General features: G+C 43.4%; 1 protein-coding gene and 1 long non-coding RNA gene across 2 annotated transcripts in view; one reads left to right on the top strand and one right to left on the bottom strand.

Moving 5' to 3' along the window:
- The window catches only part of PPM1H (protein phosphatase, Mg2+/Mn2+ dependent 1H), a 144,323-nt gene extending 125,718 nt beyond the window's left edge, over nucleotides 1-18,605 (top strand). Inside the window, exons 9-10 of the mRNA XM_069802283.1 lie at nucleotides 7,182-7,333; nucleotides 13,624-18,605. Coding sequence (XP_069658384.1) covers nucleotides 7,182-7,333; nucleotides 13,624-13,771 — 300 coding nt within the window. The 3' untranslated portion in view covers nucleotides 13,772-18,605. The remainder of the gene's footprint in view (nucleotides 1-7,181; nucleotides 7,334-13,623) is intronic.
- LOC138689012 (uncharacterized) lies at nucleotides 1,621-7,186 on the bottom strand. Its single transcript, XR_011327826.1, has 3 exons — nucleotides 6,631-7,186; nucleotides 3,958-4,003; nucleotides 1,621-2,454 (listed from the first exon to the last, which is right to left on the bottom strand). It is a non-coding gene; the product is annotated as an uncharacterized lncRNA (long non-coding RNA).
- Nucleotides 18,606-19,615: the final 1,010 nt, after the last annotated feature.

Here is a 19,615-nt window from a genome sequence, read left to right as displayed (position 1 = left end):
TATGACGGTTTTGTGCAAACACCAAATAATGGCAGGAATGGCAGTGTGCATTCCCAAATGATGGCATAATGAGGGGATTATGCAGTTTTTGTGTTAAGGGTAGTTTTAGATGCCTCCATCATTTTGAATTTCCTCACCACAAACAGTTCCAGTTTTTGACCACCAGAGACCTTGCAGTGAAGGATATCAAGCCTTCCAAAGGGATCTGAATCTATTTGTTAACAAGAAACATGCAAACCTCGCTCTTTTTTCCTCTGTAACTGCATTCCTGTTCCTACATCAAGGAACAGATGACACATATTTTTCATAAAATATTAAGCAAGGGCAAACCATCTGATGACAGCACAAAAAGAGGAGGCTTTGCTTCCATGGCTCAAATGCTGAGAGTTGTCCACTGGCAACTGGCTTGCTAGGGTTTTAACCATACCCATTATTTGACCTTGAGTTTATTGCTTGCTATAGCAGTGTGAGAGAATGAAAATACACAAATGACATAATACTGCTAGGAAGCAACCAAATTATTAAATTAACCTTGCTTAGATCATCTTGGAGACTTTAAAAATAAAAATTAAAAAGTGCTGAGAGTTTGTGGCCCTGAAGAAAAGGGGGAGATCTACAGGCAGCCCCCTCTTCATGTTTCCTTGCTGTCAATCCAGTACCTTCCCTCCCCCCGATTTTAATGTGTGGTAGCCCTTACCTGGGATGTGTTCCTTTTTCTCCTCAGCCAGGCAGGCAGCCGCTCTGCCCTCATCACCGTGATGGATTTGTTTAGTGCCAGCAAAATGATGCAATTCTACCTATTTATTTTTCTTTCTGGCATGCTGAGACCCAGTGTTTCTGGGGTATGTAATGGCTGCAGCACAGTATCTCAGCAGTATCATCTCTGCCAATTGCTGCTGCAGTATTTGTCTGTGTGTATAAACCAAAGCTTCTCATGGGCCTTTCTGATTTGTGTGGAGTGTGTCTGTACGTGTTCAAATTCTGGAATATGACATCCAGTTCATATGCTATCCACGTTTCAGGATCTCTTAACTGGTTCGCGAAAGGGAAGCAAAATTGGCTTTGTTTCCACATTCCCTTCACAGCTAAATTCAGCAGAAATGTACAAGGGCAGGAGGAGGAAAGACAGAGCACCAGCCACCTCAGTTTAGAGACACTGGCAAAAAAAGCCCTGAATTTTAGTAGGAGCTAACATATGCTCCAGCTTGCTTTCCATTGCACCTCCTTTTCTTAATCATCTCTTCCTTCTCTTCCCAGAAAGAGCCCCAGTGCTTTATCTCCGCATGTTTTTCTCTGACTTGTTCTGTCCATAGATGGACAGTGCACCTTGCACAGAAACCAGCATTAAGAAACAGTGTCTGTATGCTGCCATCTGGGAAGCTTGGCACTTGGAAGTAAAGGCAGTGGCGTCAGGCAGCAGTCATATTTGGCCCTTGTGCAGCATTGGATTTTGAATTGTTTATATAGAGGTAGGGAAGCACAATGTCTGGTTCCCAGACCTGGAAAAGGGGAGGCACAGGAAATTAAGGCGCACAGTGAGTCGTGACAGAGTGAGGATCCAAGTCCTCTGGCTTCTGTTTCTGTGCCGTGATTACAGCATCCTTTCCCAAGTTGGGGGCAATGTGGTGAGTTTTCAGAACGTTTTAATTCCAGCGTGACAAAGCTCTGGTACGCCACATCCACCAAAATTTAGCTGAAGGAAAGGTAAGCAACCCTGAGACTACATCCAGAAATAGGCACATAAAAGTAATTTGAGGGTGGTGTGAAATGATACTTTGATAGAGTGCCAGGCTATGGGAAGAGAAGTCATGTAGCCAAGACTGACAAATGTAATCAGGATTCAGTGGCTCAGCTGTTACAAGACCAGATTTGGAGGACTTCTGCAGGTTGGTGAGCTCTAGAGAATTGAGCCTTTTATAATGAACTGGAGTAGCACAAAGCAGGCAAGCCATGGCTGAGGCTCTCTGGCATGGAATTAAATATTTATTTTTCATAATGGAACAGTTCATTTGAAAGCTTTCAGCAGGAAATTCTGCTTTTTAAAGCTCAGCAAGAGCCACCTTGTTGCAGCTGAAAAGCAGAATTTCATCCTGAAATTTTTTGAACAGCAGCTCAGCCATTTGGTGGGGAGAGGTGTGGCTCTGACAGCAGCATTTGGTCCTTGCCAGTGATGGACCCAAAGCCAGCCACCACAGCAAATGATAAGAAGGTAATGAAGGAGAATTTTTCTTGTTCCATTATGTTAGTAAAATCTTTCTGACAACTCCACAAATATGTCAAAGGAGACCGCTTTAGATTCACATCTGCCTTGTGGAGAAATCTTCAGGAATTATACCATTGAAAGGAACAAGCAAGGCAAATACTTAGAGAAGTTCAGTATGATCAAAGGGAGTCAAGGTGGTTTCAAGAAGCAAACATCACACTTTAGTGGCTTGAAGTCCTTCAGGGTTATGTCTACCAGAGAATTAAAAAAATAATAATAAATGCAGTAGATGGTCTTGTGTGAGCACTTTGATTTCTCAGAAAACGTTTGAGAAACTGTTCTGCATCACAGGTTATTAATATAAAAGATATGAAGCTACAGACTAAGTGGAAAGTTGGCACAGTCTACTGGAAATTGGCTAAAGGGCAGGAAACAAAGGGTGGCAGTAAAAAGCTAAAAGGAGATTAATTGGTGAGTGCTGCAGGGAACAGTGTTGGGACCCGCTTTTTATTATTTACATATAAATTACTTGGAGGGTGGTATTGAAAGATCTCGTCGTTTGCCAGCGAAGCTGTGCTGGATAACACTGCGCATAAAAAGGGACGATACAATTAAGAAAGGGCTTAATTTATTGAAGTAGCCGAGTTGATCAATAGTGCAGGCAAGTGAATGCGGGCTGTTGTATGGCTCGAATTCCCCTGGGGCCGGCTGCTGAGGAGCACCTCAGGTGGCTGCAGGCTCGCGTGTCACTCTGTTGTGAACGGTTTTCGAGCCGCAGGGACTTGCATTGGCTGTCTCTTAAAAAAAAAAAACCTGGCAAACAAACCACAGCGCCTTCACAGAGCTGCTGTGGTCCTTTTCGGCAGCCAAATGCAGGTTTTGTCCGGTGGGTAGATCCATTTGAAATGTAAATATAAAACCAGCCCACCTGTTTGTTCGTTGCTTGCCCAGAGCATTTTTCTCTGCTCTTTGACTGCATGTAGGTGAGCAATATAAGAAACAAATATCTGGATTGAAGAAAGGCGTTATGTGACAAACTGCATAACGCATGTTCAGAAAGATGTCGTGTGTGACTGCGCTCTAGCAGTGTGTATCTGCTGTTACCTATCAGCAGAGATCTGTAAGTACCGGTCAGGGTAAAACATAGTGTAACCCAGTGCTTATTGCCATGGATGTCTGTGCTACCAAGGTTCTGATGCTCTTTCCTTATAGTTGGTTTTCTGGTTACTAAAGTCAAGTTTAGCTAGTTAACAGGTCAGCTGCTCTACTTCAAGTAAGACATCAGTGAATGGTAGAAGTGTGGTGACCAAACTGGGCTCCTTTGAGGGCTGCCCTAATCCTCCAGAGAGATGTTCCAGAGTGAGAAAGTTGGCCAGGGCAGCACAGAAGGGGCTGGTAGGCCAGGGGGAGTTGCTGACAAGGCTCTCGGGACAGCACGGCAGGCAGAGGACAGAGCACAGGTAGCCCAAGGCACTTGGGCCAGAGGTCACAAGTTCTGTGGGGTACTATCAGGATTGACGTCTGGCTGTAGAAGCAATGAGTCATGAGGGAAAGATTGAAGATTCAGGCTGGAATTGCTAGGAAGTTCTTCAAGGGTGCAGCACCAGTTAAGGAAACCTCTGCACTGCCAGCCAGTGTCTGGCCAACCGTCTGCGCTAGCAGGGCCGTGCAATACTGTTTTGCAGTGCGTGCAGCTTTGCGCAAACTTACGTCACAGACAGAGCATAGCTTAAACCTCACTGTTGTTTAGTTACCTGAAATAAAGCTACAGGAAGGAGGCAGTCATTGGGAAGGTTGTCTCTGGAATAAAAAAAAAAAAAAAAAAAAAAAAAGTAGTAATTTGATCACGTAAGATTTACAGTGCTGTGGGGTTGCTTGCTGTTGCAGGCACTTAGGTAACTCCCTGCATCTCTCCTCATCTTTCCGAAACTCCGGCATATCACACTCCCTCACCTTTTCTGTACAGTGTGTGTGGAGTATGCTATGGGGCGTTGCACTCTGTGGGGTGAGTGGAGTGGATGTTCCGTGAGCCCTGCTGGTCTGAGCATCCCTTACATGTGCCTTGGTGGGGCTGCCCAACCTGTGTGCCTCTGGGAGCTCTGCTGTCACGCTGCTCTGTGTCCAGCTGAAGGCACGTGTCGCTACTGCAAGAGACCCTCGTTGAGAGGGTCTTACCCCAAGTAAGAACTAGAACAGAGCTGCTAGCAGAAAAGGGAAGGGTTTGGAGCTGGCTTGTTTCTGTGCCTGGGCAAGGTGGTCTGTGAGCATAACCTGAACCTACAATAGACTGGACAGCTCTAAATCAACTCATTTTTGTCAGCAACATACTGGGGGCACCTACAGCTGTATTTTAGAAATCTGAGGAAAGACAGAAGGAAAGAGCTTAAGAAAAAATTAAGCATTATGCGGACATGGCTGCCCTAATGTGTTGCTGCTGTGGTAACTGGAAGGCAGGCAAAGCTGCATTTCAGTGAACATTTAGTTGCATGTCCAACTGGACCTTGTATACAAGAATCTTACCTGAGGTTGCCCCAAGCTTGCCTCCTGTAACCTTGGCGCTCTCTTTCCTTAACCTGCATTCCAGCCTAGCGTCCCTTATTGCCCTTCTCTGTACCTCTTCTGACATCTAGTTCCTTCTCAGTGGCACCCCTTTCTGGAGGTGGTCAGTTCACAAAGCTTTTGCTTTTAGGAAGTACGTACCTTGTTCCCAGATCACCCACAAAATCAGTGATTGCAATTTTTTCTTTTCCCCCAAAACTAAACATGTTCTTGGTAAAATTATCTGTTCTTGGTGTTGCTCTAGAATTGTGCTACACCAAGGATTTGGACCTTTTGACCTGTGGATTGGCTGCAGGTAGCTTCGACAAGTTTCTTATCTGCCCCAGTGCCGCTCCCCAGTCAGACAAGATTGTTCATTTCAGAACGATTCAAATCAGTGATGCGTGGTCTTGGTTTCCTGCCTTCTCCCCCACCAACGCTGCAAAAACAGCTCTTGTGGTGTAATGTGTACTTTGCCTGGGTGGGAGAGCCGTGGTAGATGCGTTTTTCCTAGTGCTGACGTTCAAAGCTTGGTTATTCTTACGAGGGGCTTCCTGCTGAGTGCATCCCTGAGCGTTAACCCCAATGCTCTCTCAAATATTAGAATCATAGAATCATTTGGGTTGGAAAAGACCTTCAAGATCATCGAGTCCAACCATCAACCATGCATGCTATTTGCCCATACCCAAGAGATGTGATCAGAACACGTGCTTATTGACGGCTGTGTTGACCAACTTACCCCCTACACCCCCATGACTTCTGAGTTGAAACTCTGGGCTGTTACAGGCTGAACTAAATTTTGGGGAGTGGGGACTGTGACAACTACTGGTTTCTGTGCAATGGGCTTGAGGTGAGAGCTGCGCTGCATATAGGGATCTTTTCTATAACAGTATTCCCACTCAGTCTGAATAAGGAGATATGCTCTAATTAATAGAGTATCTTGCCTTGACTTTAATCCTCTCCAAAATCCTTATTCAGCTGCTACCTTAGATAATGAAGTGAAGGTTACATTTTACAAATGACCTTCTTGTGCTTTTGAGTGAAAGGCGAACAAGTAAGGATTAGCAGTCAGGTCTAGGTGATTTTTTTTTTTTTTTCCTTCCTCCGGTACTGGTTGCAGTCCCATAAAATCATAATTATATTAAAAGGTCCAGGCATTTTATGTGCATTGCTTGCTCCATGGTTCCTAAGGGGAGAATGCACCAGGAGGGAGAATAAAACAGCTCATATTTTCTAGTTATGCCAAATGCTTGTTCTGACAAATTTCCCAAATGCCGCTGCTGTTAGTGGAGCCCAAGGCCAGAGCAGGGTGCTTGACGAGGTGCACCGTTTCCAAACTTCACTACAGATGATCGTTTCCTCCTGTCTGCCTTGCCAGGGTTGTCACATTTCTTTCAAACTGTGGTTCTTGCTGTGGTAATTAAACTGCTCCATGAGTGCTTTGTAATGGCTTCCCATCACAACCTGGAAATTTCAGGCGGTTTGTCAGCTGGAATACAATGTGTGCTGGAAGGAGAGTTACATCCAACTAATGGCTCGGTTTAAAACACTTGCCATGACCTTTCCTTGTATTCTGGCTCAGCTGATGGTCTCCTGCCCCTGCTCTCTGTGTCTGCCCCCTCTGCTCTTGGCTTTCCCCAGCCCCATTGGGAAGAGGACAGTGGAAGTTGTCTTAAAGGCAGGGTGTTACGGAGGTGCCAGCAGTGATGGTCAGCCTGACTGTGGCTGCAGACTGACGAGGTGAAGCCAGTGGGCATTTTAATAGTTTGGATAAGCTTGGGGGTTTACTTTTGTGCAGATCTTGAATTACTCTCTACTTACTGAACTCCTTACAGATACACATAACTGAGCGCATAAACAGTTTTTCTCCTTTTCGTGGAACTACTCACTTGCTCAGGCATAATTCTTGAGTGCAGCAGCTGCGTCAGGTCTAGAAAAGTGAATGCAATGCCTTCTGCCACACAGGCATTTCCAAATGTGCAATTTATCTGGCAGAGTTAAATGGATCTGGACAAATAGTGAAAACAATTATTTGTGAATATTTTATTAGAAAATATCAAAAATTCATCAAATAAATTATTCAGCTTCCATATGACTAGTCCTGCCAATGATAAGGAAGAGCCTCACACGCCGAAACCAGGCCGCTGGGCGGGGGAGGCTTCAAGTGCTGCTGGCAGCAGGCGGCACGGTGCTTTACAGCCTGGCTTAAGAACGCTTGCATCCTTCCCAGCTGGGGTCAGCACTTCAGCTGTGCTGAGCCAGGGCAGGAAGGCTTGCTCTCTCAAGGGCTAAATTGGAGACAGACCCCAGCAGTGCTGTGGGAGAGGTATTTCAGTGCCATGGCCGAACCTGCTAACTCACAGCCAAACTCGGCAATGTTTCACAAACAGGTCTGACAGTCTTCTCCTTCATGAATGTCTCTCGGGTTTTTCTGTTTTAGGTGAGAGTTTATGACCTCCTGCAGTACGAGCATGGGCCAGATGATGTTCTCATCCTAGCTACCGATGGACTCTGGGATGTACTGTTAAATGAAGAAGTGGCAGAAGCTGTCACTAACTTTCTACCAAACTGTGACCCTGATGATCCCCACAGGTTTGTGCTCATCCCTGACTTTCTAGCTTCTCCACAGAAAAGCACTTTCTGGTAATCTATTTTTGTAGAAAGTAGGATATGAATAACATTCAGTAAATATGCAATACATACAAGAAGACATTTTTATAAGTTGGATGGAACCTCTACAGCAAATGTGGGCGTTTGGGGCAGGCGGGTGGGGTGTCTGTTATAACTCAGAATTGCCTACCTTCAAAGGAATAGGTGTAGGATCACAGTATCTTGGCACAGGATCCATTTTGTTTGCTGTACAAGGTCCTGTGGAAGCTGTAGGAGACTGAGGTCTTAGAAGAACATGGCAACAGGTCTCTGTCTCCAGCAGTCACAGGCTTCCACTTAACTCTCCTCTGGATAGTCCCTTAACACTAAAGATTGTTTCTCACTGGGACATCATCAGCATCTCTCTCTAGCTCTCACTCTGTATGTAGGTAGGTAGGTAGGTAGGTATGTATAAATACTGCACAGTGTGGTTCCCACTCATTCCTGGTCATGCTGCAACCTTTAAATCCACCTTCAGTAGGGGATGCTCAGTGCTACCAGCTGCAGCACAGGTGTGGTGACAAAGGAGGTGGAAACAGGTGGAAAGTCTGACTCTATTTCATTTAGTTGGATTCTGTCTCATTTCACAATTTTCACCTACCTCATCCTCTTCATTTTCCTGTCTTTATCACCTCTTACTTGATCAGTTTCTGTCTTTAAAACATACCATCAAGCAAACAAACAAGTTCCCAAACAACTAGCTAGAGCACTGTCTGCCTTGAATGAGTCCATCAGTCAGTCTGCTGCTGAGTTCAGTGTCACTGTGAATTAAAACATTGCGCTAGAGATCAGAAGTCTCTCACTTGTAAAAGGGAGGACTGTGAAAGTGGAAAGAGCTTTATCCTTCCCTAGGGACTTTTCAGGAAGGGAAGTGTGTGTTGCTCCTGAATTCAGGCCTGGCCGTCGCTGTCTTCTGCCCTCGCCCTGGGCTGAGAGAGCAGAAAGGAGCTTTTATGCATCCCCGGTTGGCCTGCAGAAAGCAGAGCTTCAGAAATAAGCTCTGGGTTATCTCGGCAGCCAAGTGAAAACATACGAGATGGTGCAAGAGCCCAAGTTACAGTTGTTTAGATGTGGCAGCTTTTGAGGGCATGAGGAAACCCATCTCAAAATGCTTGGTTTTTCTCATATTTCTGAGTGGTCATGTTCACAGGTCAGCCCTGTTCTCCATCAGCAAACAAGGAAGATAACTGGGTATGGACACCCTAACAACCACTTGGATTTTGAAGTGAGAGCAGCTCCAAAGTAATTTGCGAGCAGTATTGTCTTGCCCTGACACTTACAAACATGGAATGCAAAAAGAGGTTTTGTTGCAAGCACTCAGTCATTAGGGGAATGGATGATTAGCATGAACCTGCAACTGCAATATTTTGACTTTCACCACCTCCTTGCGCTGAAGCGGAGATGTAGTATGAATGACAGCCAGGGGTGTCTCTACTTCAGCAAGACATGGAAGTGTCTCTGCTCTCTCTCTGGGAGGAGATCAGGCAGGATTAGCAAGGGGCACTTCCAGGGCATCTTGGCAATACGCTAGGCATATATGCCATTAATTTAAGGTAGGAGAAGATGACCCACCCAATCTACTTTCAGTTATTCCCTAGCACCGTTCAGAGATGCTAGGGAGCTTTTGCTCTCATTTCTGCACCCCTGAGTCTCCTCTTGCAAAGGCACCTGGTAAAGTGTAATACCTCTGCCCTGCTCTGTCTCCATTCTCATCTAGTCATTGGGAAAGGTTGGCCCTTCCTACCATCCTCACTGGTCCTGTCTGTTGTGAATACAGTCTGGGTGTATCGTGTCTGTCTTGTTCCTTTTCGTCTGTCCAAAGCTGGTGATGGCCACCACGCTTGCTGCAGTAGGAATGGGAATTCTTTGTTCAATCTTTTGACTTGTTAAGTGAGTGATTTTTCATCCATTATAAAGCAGTCATAGAAATCAAAGACACTAAAGGAAAAAAAGACATTTTCTTTGTTTCATTCAGATTTGTTTGTGCTGGTCTAGCCCCAGTAATTGTGGGGGATTAGTCCCTGTTTGTGCCAGCATGAGTACAACACACTCCAGAATTGGGCCTGCTGTATTACGAGTTAGAACAAACACATTTATTAGCGTTTGACCTACTGGTCTGTGAATGGACATCTGAATCGAAAATTAATTTGTTCTTTTAAGTAACTTTGTGCCAGGTCATTTAGAGGCTTACAAGTAGTGGTGGCAAGACATTTCTCATGCCAGCTTGCAAAGGTAATTAGAGCAGTCCCTCATACAGTTTACAGTTATATTTATGAAAATTACCTTTGCGGAATTGCTCTTGCTGCTTGGTTGTAAAGAATATTTAAAGGGTTTAAAGTACTGTGTGAGAGTTTTTACGTAATTACTTCACAGTGGTCCAAATGAGGTATAACTAATGAATTTACAATAGCATAGCAGCTCAGACTGTGGAGCTGCGTTCATTCCTCTCACTAGTCAGTGACAGGAAAATCTTGTTTGCCATATTATCACTGTTATGTTTAAATGAAATGTTGTCCCACAGAACGTCAGGTTCTGTGATGGGTGTAGTGACATAGTCTGTGGTGAGGTGATCAGCTGGAAATGTGAAATCTCCAGGGATGTAGAAAACTTGTCAGAACGTAAGAGACTTTCCCCCTGGGTTTGGTAATGCTGTGGTCTTCTGGACAACCTACCTGTGGAGCAGACTCTGGATCTGCCTGACCCAGTAGCCTACTTATTCCATGACAGGCGCATATTTAAAAAAAAAAAAAAAAAAAAAAAAAAGGCTAGGGAGGAAGATTTTAGAGCTGCAAAGTACTTATCTGTTAAGTAATTAGCTCTTTAAGGGAGCAATATCCCTCCCATTTGAATTAGAGGTCATTTTATAGGCTGATGGGTAAGAGCTTACAGCCCTCGGCAACGCTCTTGGGACTCTCTCCTGCTGATACTTACTGTCAGAACTGTGTTTGTTACCCACAGAAAAACATCTTTGAATCCTGTCAAACACAGCATGTGCCTGGGCATCTCCAAGTGCAGGGAGAGCAAAGTCCTTGGGTCTGTCTTCACCCAGACATGCAGACACAGCCTCAGGGGATTTGGGCAGCGGGTGATGGGCACAGACTTGATTAGAGAACAGTTCCTCCATGAGGGCTGCAATGGAGGGAAGAAGCTGGAGTGGAGCTGGATTTCTTAGCCAGCTCATTTCTTATGGGTATTGTGGCAGACAAAAGCATGAAGGGGACCCTGAGTGAAGAATAGGTGGTAGTGACATACTGCTGCTTTCCATACATCATCTCTCTGAAGACATGTGAAGACAGAGAAGCGTGACTCTTGCCCGTTTCCTTCAGCTGCACTTATGCAGGTTTACCCACTGACCTTGGGAATCTTTTATTTCTTGTCCTCCCTCCTGTCCTTTCTCATTCCCTCTCTCTCTCTCACACTAGCTAGAGATTTATGAGGATGCTGAGGAGTTGTTCCACCTCTGCTGGGTGTGAGAAGATAAGAAGCTGCTCAGACAGCAGCACGTTTCCCCCACTGTCACCATTTCTCCTGCAGTATTTTCACTGATCAATACTGAAAGCTTCAGGAGAAGAAAAAAAACCATATATATTTATTCTTAAAACACAAAAGTTGTATTCCAGCGAGGCTGTTCATTAGGAGGAAGTGGATACTTTAAAACTACTTCAGCAGTTCTCTAATGCTGTCTCGCCAGCTGAATCCCAAGTTCACAGCACTGGAGAATAAAGCATTCGGTAATGGACTGCTGCTGCTATTCATCTCCAGGTACAAGAGACTTCACCCTATCTCCTCTAGTGCCAAGTTGAACAGCATCGCTTCAATTCAGCGCTACACAAGGAGAGGAATATGTTACCTCGCTGCTGCCTTCACCTGTTCCTTTTCATTTGCTTCGATATGCTGGTTTTCTTGTGTATTTCATAGTCTGTCTCCAAGAGAATTTCTGCTTTATTAAAATTCCTTTTTTTTTATCTTGCCCTCTCCAAACATTAAGCGGCAAAAGCTTTACACGGTCAAGAGCAATACTCTTTCCTTTGTACTCTTCAGATGTGGGGAGCCCTTGTTAATTAGAAAAAGGAGGAAGGCAAAATTTTCTCACAGAATGATGGGTGTTTTCTTCTCTTAAATTCTGACAATAGCTGAGAAATCCTTGGAAAAGATGTTCTAGCCAAAATTCACTTGGCATCAGACAAGCTGTGAATAAATATTCCAGTTTCTCGCTTGCCACGTGGAGTCCTTTTGTTCCTTAGCCCTGCATCTGATTTGGGGATTTGGGAACTGGGGAGTGAAGTATGTATGTTTGGGGTTTTTCCCCTTAGAAAATACAATTTCATGTTGCGTTAGGACAGTATGGGCAGTGCTTCTTGCTACATCCTGCCGTTACAGCTTGAAGTTGTTGTTACAGACTTTTTTTGGAACGTGCAGACAGTGTGCACATGTGTGTGCAAGCGTGTGTGTTAGAGTTCATGCCTTGGGCCCTTCTCTTATTGCTAAAAGTAAATCTTTTCTCAAAACTAGTGAGGGCTGGAAATTTTATCACTCGGTACCATTAGGAGCAGGAGGTGCATTGCTTCTGTACAACATTAGTTGGATTTAACATCAAACCTTTTGGGTAGTCAAATGTTGGTTCATTTGCACTGAAGAAATCTTTCTAGTAGAGCAAATAAGTCTATTGCTAGTTCAAAGGAGTCATTTGAGTTTAAGGCACCAAAATTGTAGAAACAGAACACAATTGGGGTTTTTTCCTTCTTTTATTCCCAGAGAGTGAATAAAAGTCTGCACTGATAGAAATTACCATTTAATAATGCATTCTCTGGTGAAAAATTCTGGGGTTCTCTGGTGAAAATTTCTGGGGTTAGAACAGTCCTGGATACTCAATAAAGTAGTTGGTTCCCCCCACCCCACGTCTCACCAATGGAGATGCTGTTCTTTCCTGTTCCTCAGATGGGATCTGGGCAGATAATTCCTGGCCAAGGATCCTGCCTAGAAAAGAGGGTCTTCAAATGCAAACGCTTCTTGTCCTTCCTGGTTTCTGGAAACTACAGAGGTGTGCTTTGCTTCTGGTGGCCTCTGTGTTTGGCTTCATAGAGCCCCGCATCATCTTGGAGGTTGATACTTATGCTTTAAATAAAACACAGGCAGACAGAATATTGAACTGTTTTTTTCTTGTCAGTCTTTTAACTGTTTGATTAATTTTTAATTATCAAATCATAGAAAAGCTTGCCTCCACCCAACCAAATTCAAAACATCTTAGCCAGGTGTTGGACTGATGAAGAAAAACATGTGACAGTAGCTGTTCACCCATAATGAGATTTCTTTCAGAGGAAACTTCTAAATGAGTACACAGATGTGTTGATCTAGTAACAGCAGGTAAAATGATAAGGGGAACATGTCAGAGCACATGACGGAGCACTGTCTGTGCATCACCTTTTGGACTCTTGACACCCTTCTGCCCCCAAGCACCACCTGTTATTTTTTCAGGACAGAAAATAACTGCCATAAATCCAATGCCGCTCAGCCCAGCACAGGCTGGGAGTTTTGAAGCAACATGAAACTTGGTATTTCACTAAATTAAGCACTTAACAACTCGCATTCACACAGTTTTCATTGAACTCATAAATGTGAAAGAACTGTGGGATTCTGTTAATCTAGTTGTATTAGCTGTAAGTTTCCTTTTCCAGTTTCAGGATAAAAGAGATTTTAAAATCATTCCTATGGTCAAGGAAAACAGACAAGTTAGTCTGCTTGGTTTAAAGTGTAATTTTGATTTTATTTTTAGTGCTCTATTACTTGCTTTCAAATGACTTTGCTATAGTTTGTCTCTGAAATAGTTGAGCCATGTTTACCTTTAGGTGTGTCAGTGAACAAGGGTGTAGTTTTCAACAGCAGGTAGTGTTATCTGGGGTCCTCAATTTTCAGACTACTCCTAGAAAGCCAGTTTGTTAAGGCAAGTGTGTTAATATTTTCCTGAAAACTGGTGAAGCCAGGCACCCAAAACGGCCAGTGACTTTTTGGTCGATTGGTGCTCATCAAATACCTTTAGATTCTGATGCAGGAGCCATCACTGAACTGGAAGGGGTTGCTTTGTGGGTATGCCATGGTTTGTGTTTCTCCTGCCTGCTTCTAAAACACTGGGAAGCTTGTCCTGGTAGCTTGCAACAGTAAATCTGGCAGGCTGTGAAAACCCACTTTCCACACGAAGACGAGCACTCCCTGGCTGTGTTCTGCCTTTTCCACAGGTACACGCTGGCGGCGCAGGACCTGGTGATGCGAGCCAGGGGAGTGCTGAAGGACCGGGGCTGGCGAATATCCAACGACAGGCTGGGCTCTGGAGACGACATCTCTGTCTACGTCATCCCTTTAATACACGGGAACAAACAGTCGTGAAAGTAGCATCAAGAGTGGTTATAGGATGGGGATCTTTTGGGGAAGGGCCTATAAGAGACAATATGTTTTTGGTGATCTGACCAGGACACTTCCGATTAATGTAATCTATTCAAAACTAATGCTGGAGGGGTATTTTTCTGCCCAAAAGCTAGGGCTCTGCACATATACTGTATATGATTAAAGATAACCCTTAAGATTACAGTTTCCCTGTAGAAATGTTTTTGGTGCTTAACAGGAATGGGATTTAAATGCTGCTAGCATATTATGGATTCTGTCGTCCCTCCAGGTGGGGAATTAATTTCTTTTTCTCAGTTTACGATGTAGCTTGGAAGAGCCATTTCACTTGTGGAAGTAGAAGTGGGTGTCAGAAGCCAAGGAGGCTCCTGAAATCTACGCCCAAATATTCAGAAGGTGACTTGGGTCACATCTCATTTGAAAATACCTATATATACATATATGAGACTCAAGAGTTTTCTTCTTTCAAAAAGTTGCATTCATGACTTACCTACAGACAGCTTCAAACTTGTGTAATCCTTCAAAACCCCCCATTTTCCTCTCCTGTCTCTTTTTCAGTAGACTATACTGTATTTTAGTAGGAAAACTGAAATTGTTTTCAGTGTGAATATGCGTGTTTACTGCAGCTAAAACAGCCACCTGCAAAATTGTCCAGGAGAAATAGGTCACAGTCCTGTATGGCAAGATTTAATTCTGGTGTGAGGAGTTATTTGTCAAGATTCCCTGTTGTGTGTATACCATGATTATACAGAGCATGCAAACTCAGCTTTATGTAATGTTTACCTGGAGGCCATGGTTTCTTTGGGATCAGAGATTTTCATTCATGGAATGGTTCTGCCTGCTTTATCCTGTTGAAAGGATCCCTGACCATACAGCTTTTGCATCAGTTGGGATTCAGTACATTTATTTGGGCTCACGAGTGTATTTTTAGTTGGATTCCTACTTGAAGTGGTGGTATTGTTCTCGTTATCAATTTGGATACCCAGATAGTGATCTATTTAAAAGTCCTTTCACTTCTTCCTGCCTCATTTGGTGATCAGAAAGTGACAGCTTATAACTTTCTGTCTCTTGGTATTGAGGACTGTAATCAAGGCTCAAATATCACTGTGGTAGATAGAAGCCCTTGGCTAGCTTCAGCAGCATTTTTCTTAGCAGTGATGCATCAATTTAAATAAAGAAAATCTGAGTAAAATGTTACCAGAGTGAAAGCAATAGTCCAAGAGGGAAACAAGTGAGCAAATCTGCAGCTTAACCTGGCTGCCTGTCCTTTAAGCAGGCAGCTGTCTTCATTGGCAGGAGTTGAAGAAAAAACGAAATCGGAAGGTTCTAGTGTATATTGGCTGGGGAGCCAAGTTCAACCTCATTTGCCCCCAGACCACATTCTTTTGGAGCTCCTTATCTGGTTTGTACTTCTTGGATAGCCAAAAGACAGGGAGCTGACATAACTGTAGGGCACTGACTAGGCAGCTCACAAATGTTGTGTCCTTTCCAAAGGAGAAGGAGGATGCTGTGCCCTTTGCAGACTTTCTCCTGAACAGGCGTGGCCTAGAGCTCGCCAGTTTTGTAATTTATAATGTGCTACGTAAACATGCAGCGTGTGTGCGGTGTAGCTGCCCAGATGCTTTATTTGATTGCATCCGGAAGTACGTGTGCAACAGTCTCGGTGGATTTAAACTACCCTTGCTCTAAATCTCTAGACCCAGTAGGAGTTTCAGGTTGAGAGCAGGCAACGCAGAGTGTGTAACGGCTCAAACATGCAGCAAAGTGCGTGATTTTAGCCTGAAAACTGTTACGTGCAATCCCCAGTGCCTGCATGTGATAAAGTTGTGCAGAACATGGATGTTTTATATTCTAGAGCTTCAGCATATATCAGTGGCATATCTGATTATGTGTTGTCATGCTTTATCTATTCTTTCCTTATTTTTTTTCCCTTTACCTCTTTTTCTGTGTGCAGCTGGGTAAAAAGAGAGGTTTGGAGTCTAGAATATTTTTCACATGGCCCCTCATATGTTTTAAAGTTTAAGCAAGAGATCTTCTCTTGTGCTTTTTTTTTTTTTTTGGCCTAATAAACTTGTAAACATGCTTTTTATGCTCTGTGTAACTCCTGTTGTCTCTTTGCAAATGCAGTTGTGTAGTCCTCTAGCAATTCATATCCTCTTGCACAAAGAAACTAAAGCTGGCAGTTCTGGTGGAGTTGTCTGAACAGCAAAGAAGCTGGTGCTTGCTGGTACTAACTACAAGCCTGAGTCAAATGTTTCAGTGCTTGTGCATTGTTAGTCTTCATTATTTGGTAACATGGTGTCAACACACAGACCAGTCATTACAAAACCACCCAGTGCAATGTGGTGGAAATAAATTTCCAGTGTAGCATTTGCCAAAATTTAAAAGTGAAACTTCAAGGCAATGGAAAATGCACCTTCTCGTTCAGGGGTGTTTTTAAACATACCCCTGGAGAGATAGGTTAGCGGAGTGCATGACTTGGTGGGAGCAAACTGGCTGGTGACTTCTCAGAGCAAAATCTCGTGGACGCTGGTATGGCTTCGTGAATCAGCCTCTACTCTGTTTGTTGTTCATCTGAGGTATTGCTGTCAGTCAGCCTGCTTCTCTGCAGTGACTGGGCCCGGGTCAAGTTGTGTTAGCTGTCAGCCCCTCTCCTGGAAAGGGCAGAAGTACAGTATCAACAGTTAATATCAATTAGCATCAATTAATAAATTCTGAGAACTTCAAAGAATAATAAAAAGTTTCCTACTCAGGTGTATGTGACTGAAATGATGCTGTAATGCTTTTTGTTTTGCTTTTTTACAAAGTATCTGCTACACATTTGCATGCTTGCCTCCCTAGAATGTCTCTGGTAAATCTCTGATAACCTGCATTAGTCCCTGGGCTTTCACTTCTATCTGCTTTCAGTACGAGCTTCTTATGTGCCTGCACTGTGGTCTGTGCTCTGCTTCAAGGCATGGTACAAGTACATATACACACCAAAGCCTCATATAAATAGGAGGCAGGAGCCATTTATTGGGGAGGTATTGTGTGAGAAGCAAGAATAATTAAAAGCATTTCCAAGTCCCTTTATAGGTCGAATTATTTTGGGAGTCACAGCATTAGAAACCACTGATGGCAGGGAGGATCCATGGTGCACAATACCATTTTTCAGATAGGCACAGGATGGATATTGCCATGTGCAGACTTGCAGCTGCTCTAGGGCTCAGCGAAGCTCCCGAGTTAGGAGCAGACAGCTCGCCTCCTCAAACTGCACCAAGTTCGGCACCAAGTCCAAATTTTAGATCCTTGGCACATCATCGTAGTTACTGCCTGACGCTGGCAGTGCTACGTTTTTTTGCCAGTGAAGTTCCCTTAGTATCCAAAACTGTTTAAGCCTTAGCAGCAAGGAACCTCAGTCCTGAGTTACATCTGTATTCATACTGCTATTGCACAGTGCTGTGTCCTTGCCTGTCCATGGGCACTGCCTAGAAAGTCAGGCAAGTTCTTGTCCTTCCTGGACAAGGGCAAGGAAAGGAGGTAGTATGCCATGTAGTCCAGGTTCGCTGACAGTGCAATGTAACACCATCTTCTGGTGCCTAGTCCAGTCCAATTTCTAGAAACTCAAAACCAAGAAGCTTCTACCATTCTTCTGTTAATACTGTTGCAGAAGGTAGTACAGCCATTTCAGCCATCTTTCTCTTGCACTACAGCCTAAAACCTTCTTTGTTTAATTTGACGAAGAAGGTAGACATTTCATTTACACCTTAAGTGGGGCACACAACCATCTTTGGGTACATTAAGGCAGTGATGCTTCCTCTGTGAACACAAAAGTGTATTGTCTGAGAGGGCTGATGTTCAGTGGCCTCATGTGGGGGAGAGAGAGAATTTTTTTAATAAATTCTAAAAAACAACAGGGCTAACAAGCTAAAGGAAGAGTGGTCAGAGTCTGCTGTTAGCAGTGGATTTCCATGTTAAAGTTACTTCCATGTTAAAATATGACGAGAGGTCTGTGAGGTACCATCAATTCTGTGCCTCCAGGATATTTTTGAAGAGCTGCACTTGATGTTTGGGCAGATTTTGGCTTTGAACTTTTGCTAGGTTTTTAAAGAACACTACACACTCCAAACAAATCTGCTGTGTTTCTTCCTGCCTCGGCATTTTGCTTTTATTTTACATTTTATGTACAAATACTTTCAACATTTTTGTATCAAACATGAATTGCAAACTCTGTGGAATTGTTGTTCCTCCCTGACATTTTTGGTGTGTAAATAGTTTTCCTCCATGTGTCCTAGATGAAGATATAGCAATGTGGCTACCATAGAGAGAGAGACACCAAACGATGCTGTAACTGTGCTGCTGTATTTCTACCTGTGATGTACTTGAAGGGGGATGCCCTTGTCCACCTCCACTCTCATTCTTTTTTCTTTATCTCTCTTTTTTTTTTTTTTTAACCATTGCTGCTGGTGTTCTTTCATAGGTGTCTTATTTTGGTCTAAGTTTTTCTGGTGGTTTTTTGTTTGTTTGTTTTTTAAATAACTGCCACCTTTTTCTTTCCTTCATCAGACAAGTCATCTTGTTTTGAGATCTGTACAACTGTCTAGGGTTTTTTATGTCCTGAAGAATGGAGGACCTGCTGGAGGAAGATGTTTTGGACCAATGTACTTCTGCTCTGTGACTGTGAAATGTTAATCTTTTTGTAACCTAAGAACAACAAATGTTTAGTAAAGGGATATATTTTGTGTTTTTTCAAACTTTTCAGTGCAATGAACAAAAGAGGAGGATGCTGAAGAAGTGTATGCGCAAAGTTTTAAAATAAAATTTTAAATTATATATTATATATATCCATCTACATCTATAACCATTATTATTCTGCCTTTGTCTTGACGAGTACCTAAGTCTCTTTGTGTGTATTACTAATTGTGCAATACAGACAAGTAGCACACTCTGCTTTACAAGGGAATGGATGATTCACTGACAAAAGGTCTCACTCTTGATTTAATGAAGTAAATCCCTATGAGGTGCATTAGTGTATGGGTTGATCTGGAAGATCAGCTGTCGGATAACTGTGTGAGCTATGTGCTCCCATCAGCTTATGATTCATTGCTCAGACTGCCAGTTGCCATGGTCTGACTCAATGAAAAGCTATGCAACTGGGTGCAATTCTTGAAATGACAACACAGTTGGAATAAGTTTTCCCTCCTCCCCAGTTTCTTAGGAATCACAGTCTCAAATTCTGCTCTAAGTTTAGAGTAAAAGCAAGGGTGAATTCATAGATTCCAGCAAAGCAAGCTGTCATGGTTATTCAGCAACCGAAGATGTATTTGAAGGTACCAAAGATGCAGGAACTAACACTGGCCTTTTTGCATTGTACCAGCATACAGCCACAGGCAATACCCATCTGGGTTGCCAGCAAGAGAATGAGAGCTAGGCACGTATCTACTGTTTATATCTTTGAAGTATTGCATTGTAGCACAAATGGTTCTCCCGATTCCTATTTCACCTCAAATTTAGTAGAAGAACAGTGAAAACACTTGTTCTAGTGTTACCCTGGTTTTTAAAATGCTGCATGTGCCCGTTGTGTTCACTGAGCATAACTGAGAGTGCAGAGAAGCAATTTGTTACTTTCACTCTGGTTCTTCTCACTCTCCCCTTAAGTCCTAGAGTTTATTACTGCAATCCGACCACTGTGTCAAGTTTAAAATTGCTGTGCAAATAAAACTTCAGCACAGCTTTGCCTGGCTCGCTGGCATCAGCTGAATAAATATGTGTTGGTAGCGTGCACTGACAGGGAACTGTTGCACATCAAGTGAACCTAAAGGAGTTTGCTCCACGTCATCCTATTGCTTT

This window comes from Haliaeetus albicilla, chromosome 14, assembly GCF_947461875.1.
Source record: "Haliaeetus albicilla chromosome 14, bHalAlb1.1, whole genome shotgun sequence".
Lineage (NCBI taxonomy): Eukaryota > Metazoa > Chordata > Aves > Accipitriformes > Accipitridae > Haliaeetus > Haliaeetus albicilla.
Note: the sequence above shows the minus strand (reverse complement) of the source record. Positions and strands in the feature narration are given on the sequence as shown.